Source organism: Benincasa hispida, chromosome 1, assembly GCF_009727055.1.
Source record: "Benincasa hispida cultivar B227 chromosome 1, ASM972705v1, whole genome shotgun sequence".
In the NCBI taxonomy this organism is placed as follows: domain Eukaryota; kingdom Viridiplantae; phylum Streptophyta; class Magnoliopsida; order Cucurbitales; family Cucurbitaceae; genus Benincasa; species Benincasa hispida.
Window position 1 is genome coordinate 93,316,054 of NC_052349.1, and position 9,317 is coordinate 93,325,370.

The window sequence follows — 9,317 nt, forward strand, 5'->3', positions numbered from 1 at the left end:
TGACTTTTCACCAATACATAAACATTCATCAATGTATCTTGTAATTCATGTATTCAACTATTCCTTGAATCTCAACTATTCATGTATCTAATTAAATGTAATTCATGCACCTTGAATATAAGTCTAGATTAATTATATCATAAAACTCACCAATACTTTGCCAAAATGTTGGACAGTTCCCCAAACTCTTTCGAAACTTCAATCTAACCTCCAGACACAATGGGTATCAATAAACGGAAACCAAAAGTCAATGGGCATTCAAGAAACACCATGAAACCCTTTAAAAAAAATACCAAAATCTTACCTAAAACTCAAAATTTTGACAATTGAGCAGCGAGTTTCGGCGACTGGGTTTGTCTATTGGTGGTCGACAGTAGGCTGGGTGGTCGGGCGGCGAAGACAACAACAGCGATTAGATCGGCGATGGGCGAAGATTGACAGACGAGCAGTAGGTGGTGGAATGAGCGATGGACGATCTGGGTTAGCATGAAGAAGAAGTTGAATGGGGAAGGGCTGCATGTGTGGTTTTCACGGGAGGAGAAATTTTGTTTGTTTTTTTTTCTTTTTTTTGTTTTTAACAAATTCCCTCTCCTTCACAATCTTAACTTCAAGCAAAATCCCAAATTCAAATCTTAAAAGATGATTTATCCAACTTTTCTATAGTAGTGTAGGTTTGAATTTCATTTTCAATGGATTAATTTTAAAAATAAGTCATTTTAGAGAAAATTAGACTATTCGACAGCTATTCAAAATAACTTTTCAAATGTATTTTGATCAATTTTTATCAAAAGTGTTTAAATAAAAATGAGTTTATTGAAAAACAGTTTTTTCTTAAGTCAATTCAAACGGGTCCTTTATTAAGTTCATATTTGTCAATTCTCAATTTAAATTAAATCCTAATTACTTAAGATCATCCCATTATCTCAAATCTTTTAACAATGAACTTTAAAATCTCCAAATCTTTTATTAATTTAAATCCATAATTCTAAATCTCTTCTCAAAACAATTTAAACTAATTGCCTTCTTCAAATATCTCAATTTTGGTTCCAAACACTAAAAAAATAAAATAAAAACCAAATTATTTAAGATTATTGATTTAAAAATTATCCTCACAATAACTCAATGTGGCATCAAAATCCAAAATTAAATGGAATTAAAGTCCAATAGTAAGAGAAGATTAACCTTAATTTATAATATTACATAGATGGCCCAAAATGAGGGGTCCAAATGAAAAATCGATCATTTTTTAAAAATCAATGAATTTCGTTCTTCTACTTATGTCATCACTTTTATAAAATTATCACTTTAATTCTAAATGCATACGTTTTCTTCACTTTGCCGTGTTTTTCTTTTTTTCTTTTTCATTTTTCCTGAGTTTCTCCTTCTTCATTTCTTCTTCTTTTTTTTTAATGTGATTTTTTCTTCATTTTTTTCTCAATTTCTTCTTCCTTTTTTTTTTACTCGGGTTCTTTTTTCTGCTTTTTTTCTTCTTGTTTTCCCCCTTTCTTATGCATTTCTTCTTCTTTTTTATTATACATTTCTTTGCATCGAGCATCGTGTATCAAACATAGAATATAGAGCATTATAGCATTAAACATTGAGTACCTTAAGATCAAGTGAACTTCTGAATAAAGCATAGAATGTAGAGCGTAGAGCATCGAGCATCGAGCATCAAGTAGTTAGTATGTAACATAGAGCATAGAGTATCGAACATCGAGCATCAAGAAAATTCATGAATCGCAATAAATTGATGATTTTCAAGATTTAATGGATAAATTGACAGCATAAGATATATTAGTTCAATTTTAAAGAAATATATACTTATTTCAAGTTGGCCCAACAAAGGGCATCCGTACAATTAAGAGAGAGAGAAAGAAAAAAGGAAAATCCCAATTTTCTCTTCATCGTAGAAACAAGGCTCGAGTGAGATTCAGATTGAGATTCAGATTCGTCGAAATTTTTAGTTTCAGTTTCACCATAGTTGACCTCTTTTCATCTTCTTCTTCAGCCCTAATCCGTCTCGCCACCCTCCACTCCGCTTTCTCCCCTCATTTCCATTCCGATGCTTCCTCCATTATCACTCACCTCAAAAATGGTTATCTCCCTCCTCCATGGCGCCCTCTTCTCTTTCCTCTTTTAGTTTCCGTTTTCCCCAACCACTGAGAAGTGAGCACTGACAGTTCTTCATTGCCGTCAAGATCTTCAATCTCTATCCTCATTTCTGCCTCTTAATCTGTAAGATTCCTTCTCTTTGTCTCTCCTATTCGATCCTTGCTTAGTACGGTTTTGTTGTATCATCATCGGATCTGGATTCTGATTAACCGCTACTAGTATGGATGGATTTAAGTTTCGATGTTTGCATCGCTTCCTTGGGTTTAGTCTCTGTGCATGGAAAGTATTTTTGTGTCTACCAGTTTATATGCTTACAGAATAGGTTGAGGGAATTTAACAATCTTGGACTCTTTTTTCTCTTCTCTTAAATCAAGTTCCAATTATCATTTATTACTTTCATTTCCAAGTTTTGGGGAAATTAAAAAAGTAATTTTAAGGTCCTGTTTTTTACCCTAATTTTGTGATGTGAAGTGCTTAATCTAATCACTAAGCCACAGTGAGAAGTAATGACTCAAGATATGAAGTTTCTATCTCGATGTTATGTTTCATTTGATGAGCTTACTGGAACCTGACTTTTTTTCCTCTTCGTTATAACTACGAGCACTTTCCAGTTCTTTAGTAGTATAACCTACTTTCTTGCATCATGATCTTTAAGAACTCGTCGACTGTATGGATTAGGTTTTTAAACATTGGATTCATAGATGTGCTTGTTAAAAGTGTGGAATAAGTAATTGCGCTGGTTTGATATTGGTATGCAATACTTTTTTTTAATAACTGCCGTGGTCTATATACATTGACATTCAATTATCCGTATCATATGGTTTGAGAATGATCGAGTTATTAACTTTAAAAATGAGAAGAAAGATGCTATTGCACACATTTATTTATTACTGGATTATGTTTTTTCAACGCTCAGCTGGTGGTCTTCTAGCAGGCAAGTTTATGAGCTGGTTGGATCATCACAGTGAAGTTCCAAGGGAAATTCTTGAATAGGTTTTTCAAACCCGACTTCGCTTACTGAGGAAACGAAGTATTCCTTTAAAAGAATGCAGAATCAGGAAAATCTTGATGCAGATGGCAAAGTGGAGTCTGTGATATCTATTCAAACATCAGAATACGATAGTTGGGGCAATTTGGGTGATGAAGATATCATGCTGCAGAAATCTGCCATTTTTGTTCAGGAAGCTGAGAAAGTTCCATTTGTTGGTGACAAGGCATGTTTCACCAAACTAAGTTTTAAATCTCCTGTATTTTCTTGTCTTGATCTTGCCACACTTTTCCCTCCTTTTTTTTCGTGTGTTTGTGTTATCTATGATTCTATGCATGTAGGCAACCAAGCTTTACTCTCTAGTCTTCCATTCTTTTCCCATAAATTATGCTATGAAGTAGTACTCTTATTTTATTTGTTGTAACACAGTTGCTAATGTCTAGCATGGGTTTGGAAATTATTTGGAACTTAGCAATGTTGAAGGGATTCCGCATCGCTTTTTGCTTCAAAAGCCACCCTTTCTGTATGTTTAATGGCATTTTTGGTGTCTAATCTCTGGGCCTACGTATCTAACCATTTTTGTAATGTTTTTAATTCTTATCTTAAAAATTGGAGGTCCATCTTATTTGTTCCTTTTCTTTTTCCCTACTTTATTTTGGCTTGGCTTGGCTCTATTTTTGCATGTTCATTTATTGAAAGTGAATCTTTATTCTTTATATTTCTCTGTTTTTTTTTCCTTCTTACTCATTTTGGAGTTTGTATCCTTTGAGAATTAGTTTCTCTTTTCTTTTTTTCAATGGAAAGTTACTTTTCTTGCTTTAAAGAAAATGAAAGTGAATCTCTCAATTTTTTTTAAATGTATGCTTTTAATGTCTTACAACTGTGGCTTGCTCTAAGATGTTTTTATCAGTTGATTTTTCTTTTACTCCATATTGAAACTTAATGGCAATGGTATTGCAGGAACCACTTTCTTCTTTAGAAGCTGAATATAAATCTGGAAGTCCCATTTTGCTGGAGAAAATTAAGGTTCTATTTGTTGCTCATTGTTATTTTAGTAGAGTTTCCCTTGGAATTACTATTTATGTTAAATGTTACATGTTATGCAGGTACTCAGTGGCCAATATGCTGCCATTCGTCGAACACGTGGTGATGGGAATTGCTTTTTCCGCAGCTTCATGTTTTCATATCTTGTAATTCTAATCCTTTTAATTAATCTCATCAGCTTGATTATTGTACATTTTGTGCATCATCGAGCATTGGCTGTTACTGACTTGGCCTCTCAAATCAGGAACATATTTTAGAGTCGCAAGACAGAACTGAAGTTGATCGCATCAAAACAAATGTGGAAAATTGTAGAAAAACACTTCGAAGTCTGGGATATACAGAATTTACTTTCGAAGATTTTTTTGCGGTAAATTGTTACCATTCCTTTTTAAAATTAATTTATTATACACATCGCGTTTTGCTTTAAGCAGTATGTCTTATTTCTCCCATTTAACTGGAGTAAGTGGAAGTTGTGAACAACTATTCATACTAGTGTCTAAATGTGTTATTGAACATACCAGGTAGAAATATCACTACATCAAGTTTATTGTTGCCGACATGTTTTCTTTGCAATATCTGATGCTATTGTAGGTTTATTTTCGAGTTTGTTTATTGCTCAAATATGAACGACACGTCAAGGAATTACACTGATGCAGATATGCATAATTTTGCTAATTGGGAGTCTTTTTAACTTTGACCTTGTTGGGATACCACATCTTACCTTGTTTTGAATTGGGTTTCATGTAAATATAATTCAATAACTCTCATATTCCCATGAAATAATCGTCTTTGCTCTTTCTCATGTTGGTCAAGGGGGGTGTACTCCTGGATTATTGGTTTAAGAAGCCTCGGAAAGCTTGTGGTTAAGTGTTTTACTTGCTTAGATAGGTTAAAGCACCTTGCCTCATTGACTTTGTTTCAAAAATCCCCAATTGGTTTATGATTGTTATTATTTAAAAATATACTATGGTCAAATGAGTAAATAAAGAAAAAATCAAACAAAACGTTTTCTGTTTTACTTTATTGAACCTTTTCACCTAAGCATGTGCTCTTTCTCACCGAATGATGGATGATTGGATAGGAATGAGGAAATTAGACCAAACTAAAGAGGAAACTGTGGAGGGTTGCAAGTTTAATGATAGAAAAAGTGGTGATGAGAATCTATTTTGTAATGATAGATTTAACTTTAACGTCTTTACAAAATTTCAATGACATCTGTAGTTTTTGTAATAGAATTTTATTTGTTTTTATTCTCAATAGCATAGTTAATGCTAACTTTTAATATGAACATATTAGATATTGTGTCTTCACCTCATTGAAGTCCTGATTCTTTTTTGTTACCCACATACAAACTCTAAAGAGCTATTCTGCTTCAGTGTGTTAGCCACTTTTGAAAACATTGTCCCAGATTTATACCACCTTAAAGATGTCTAGACTCTAGACTTATTCTTCTTTATTATTGCCTTCTTTATTTCATTTTGGTGTAAACTAGCTAGATATCCATGGTGGTTAATGATGGGTGCCTTAAACATAATTTTTTTATTAATAAATATGTTTAAAATATCTTTACAGCTATTCCTTGAGCAGCTGGAAAGTGCTCTTCAAGGAAATGAAACTTCTATAAGGTGTCAATAACCTGCCCTTCTCCCTTGGACTTTTGATTCCTGAATTTTTATTTTATGGTGGGATTTTCTGTTGCCATCAATATTGAAATTTGGCCATTCATGATTGCATTTGACCCCCCCTTATTTTTCTTGTGCAGTCATGATGAACTTGTAATTAGGAGTCGGGACCAGTCTATTTCTGATTATGGTCGGTGATGTTTGTATATTCTCAATATCCAATTGCCTTTTTCTGTTTCTACTGACAAAATTGTTTTGCTAGTTGTTATGTTTTTCAGGTTTGTTACATCAGGTGAAATACAAAAGCGTTCAGAATTTTTTGAGCCTTTTATTATGGGATTAACAAATGGAACTGTTGATCAGGTTTGTTAAATTAGTAGCCTCTACAAATTTAGCATTATGTGTTGACTTTTATCTTCAGATTTATGTTGGAAATTTAACCATACAAGATATTTGAAATCTAAGTTGATTTGGTTGGGGTAGCCCTTTTATAGGTGTAGTTTCGAGCAGAAGCAGTTAATAGTTAATATGCAATAATGATGATGTTAGACCATTTATACCTCGGAAAGGAATAAGAATGGATCTTCCTGGTTTCCATTCTTGTTGTTCACTTCATCCAGGCTATAGAATAAGTGCGACCCAATTAAGAATGGAGAACCGTGTTCTTATTTTGGAGCAACATCTTTAATTCATAAAAGATAATTATTCTCTTATTGCTGTTCTATGGGTTAAAATTTCTTTTCCTAAATCTCTACTCTTTTGTGGGTCTTGCATTTGTTGAACTTTGATTCTCATTCTAAGAATCTAAATATTAACCAACAATATCAACCACAATTTTGTTCTTCCTGATCCAGATTTCATATTAATTTTAGTAAACAAAGTATTAGAAATTTTATTTCAAATCCATAATTTTTCTGCCCAATCAGTCGTGATGGTTCTCGCACGGTTTTATTCCCATCAAACTAGGCATTAGGTTCATTATTTTATCATCGTGTCTATGTTCAAATAAAATTGCGTTAGCCTTATTATTCCCCTTGTTTTAGTTCACGTGTGGGGATTCAAACATCTGACCTGGTCAGCTATTATTTCCTTTGTTTCCTTTGTTGTGCATCAGAATACCAAACAAACAGTAAGCCTTGATCTTTGTGTTTGGGCCTTAAATTTTCCAAGGATTAGTCACTTGTGAATTATGATGATAATTTTTAGGTTTTTTTTTTTCCTTTTGGTGGGGAAACTAGAGCCGTACGTGGTTGGGGGCATATAATAGCTTTGTAAGAAGTCAATGAACATTTAATTTCTTATTTAAGAAGAAAGAGAACCTGTTTATCATGACTTCCTATCTCATTGTCTTTGGCACAGTTCTGTAAGTCAGCAGTTGAACCAATGGGTGAAGAGAGTGATCATGTACACATAATTGCCTTATCTGATGCTTTGGGTGTGCCGATTCGTGTTCTGTACCTTGATCGGAGCTCTTGTGATTCTGGTGGCCTCAGTGTAAATCACCATGATTTTGTTCCTGCTGCTAGTGAGGTCTCAAGTGATAGTGCTGGCTCTGACATTAAGATCCCTTTCATTACTTTGCTCTATCGTCCCGGTCATTATGATATCCTTTATCCAAAGTGATGGTAAACTGCTCTCATGAACTGAACTTATTGGAAAAATTGCCACAGAAATATCTCTTCCTCCCACCTTTTATATGCAAACAGATTAACTTTATAGTCTTGATAAAATGATGATGTTTAAGAGAGAAAGGATGTCAATATCGATATCGACATTTCAATTTTATGGATATATCGACAAAATATTGATATTGATGGATATTTCTTGTAAATCACGAATTTCATAAAATTTATTTAGATTAATAATTAGTTGTTTCGACTCCCAAACTAAGTTGTGGATATTGTTATTAGTATTCTTGTTCATATTTGACTAAATAGATGACATTTTTTATGTTTTACAAACATTAATAAATGAAGTTTGAGATATCCATGGATATTTAATATCGATATTGAACCCTTCGATTTATGGATATCGATGGATATTTTTATCTTGTAAGAGAGTATATTGTGGCTGGCACTGCCATCCTCATTCCTCATGCAAACTGATATTCTCATCTGTAGTTGTCTACCATTATTTGCAAATTTGTTTCAAAGTCTATGATTTGCTTGGGAATTTTATTCGAGCATGGTTCAGCTTGAACTTTATGTGACGTATTTCAGGCCATTGGCAAACCCTGGTCGGGCTTTCAGAGATGGACAGACATGGATCCAAGCTTCGACAAGATAAAGGTTGGATCTTCATAATTGATGCTTGCTAGGATGTTCTGTATTGATTTTAATTACTGATGATGAGCTGTTTGAGTAAAAAAAAAAAAAGGAAAAAAGGGAATTATATTCACCAGTTAACTGAAATTTGAAATATACATGTGATCAGTCATTGAGGTTTTCAGTCATCGTACATACTCAGAATGTTTGAGATATAGTATTTTCAATTTCAATATAGGGGCTTTTACATTTTATGTCTCGAGGTGTGGTCCTTAAATTCCAAGACCTTACGATTCGACCCTAGGTTGTCTTTATACATTTTGAGTCAAATTTGATACCATCTTGCTCAGTATAAAAATTGATTTTTCTCCTTATTTGTATAATAGTGTTATAATGGTGATGTGAAATATAAAAATTAAAAGCAGAATATATTTATCGATCCTTGATGTTTGGGATTAATGTCTATTTGGTCTTGAAGTTAAAAAAAAAAGGCATTTTAGATTTTTTTTTTTTTTTAGGGTTGAGCATAGCATAGTATGTGCAAGCGACCAATAAGGGTCCGTGTTTGAAATTTTCAGCTAACATGGTATCTCCTCTCTCTCTCTTCCCCTCACCTTTCTTTTTCAACACTAGTAGACCTTGTCGCTATTGCCACTTTGTTGTCACAAGTAATGAGTGTTTGTTTGTTTTAGATCCAACCAAGATTGATTTTATGAAATTTCGAGAAACTTTATAGACGGATGGAAATTGTTATAATTAGTTAATAAAACTTTAATTATGGTAGAATTATCCTATAATTGACCATTTTTAATCATCATTTCTATAAAGTAAGGCTACATTTTGATGTATATTGTAAAATATTGTGTAAATGTGAAGAGTATAAATTTTAAAAAATGAAAAAATAATATCAAATACTAAAATTAGTTATAAAATTAAAGGACATGAAATATTTGTATAAAAATTAATTGTAAATTGTTTATTATAAAATGAAGTTGATAAAAATTTGAACGAATTATAGCATTAAACTAACATAACATAATAAGAATTTTAAAAAAAAAAACATAATGTTAAATATGAGAGGGATATAAAAAAATATAACATTATAACACAACATAATGGGGAAAAGGAAGAAAAAGAAAACTCTACAATTTAATAAAGTTGGAGAGAAAATGAAAGGAACATATGAGAACTCACATTAATTTTAGTTTGAGGAATTCACATTAATTTAAGTTTGAGTAAAATGATGTGAAAATTCAATGGAAAATATTTGAATGAGAATGTGGTTTC

At 32.6% G+C, this 9,317-nt stretch overlaps 1 protein-coding gene across 4 annotated transcripts; it reads left to right on the forward strand.

The window, feature by feature from the left end:
- The first annotated feature begins 1,838 nt into the window (after window positions 1-1,838).
- Window positions 1,839-8,717, forward strand: LOC120084953 (OVARIAN TUMOR DOMAIN-containing deubiquitinating enzyme 1). Of its 4 annotated transcripts, XR_005483787.1 has the most exons (11): window positions 1,839-2,235; window positions 3,029-3,326; window positions 4,061-4,126; window positions 4,207-4,290; window positions 4,389-4,511; window positions 5,717-5,769; window positions 5,907-5,956; window positions 6,029-6,129; window positions 7,126-7,391; window positions 7,986-8,054; window positions 8,549-8,717. XR_005483787.1 is itself a non-coding variant. In XM_039040764.1 (10 exons), exons 2-9 carry the CDS (start codon window positions 3,159-3,161, stop codon window positions 7,387-7,389), a joined length of 909 nt encoding a protein of 302 aa, XP_038896692.1. In that variant the 5' UTR covers window positions 1,839-2,235; window positions 3,029-3,158; the 3' UTR covers window positions 7,390-7,391; window positions 7,986-8,289. The 4 variants fall into 4 exon arrangements, 3 of the variants coding, with proteins under 3 accessions (XP_038896692.1, XP_038896706.1, XP_038896698.1); XM_039040764.1 differs by lacking the exon at window positions 8,549-8,717 and having other exon boundaries at window positions 7,986-8,289; XM_039040778.1 differs by lacking the exon at window positions 8,549-8,717 and having other exon boundaries at window positions 3,044-3,326; window positions 7,986-8,289.
- The last annotated feature ends 600 nt before the right edge of the window (window positions 8,718-9,317 follow it).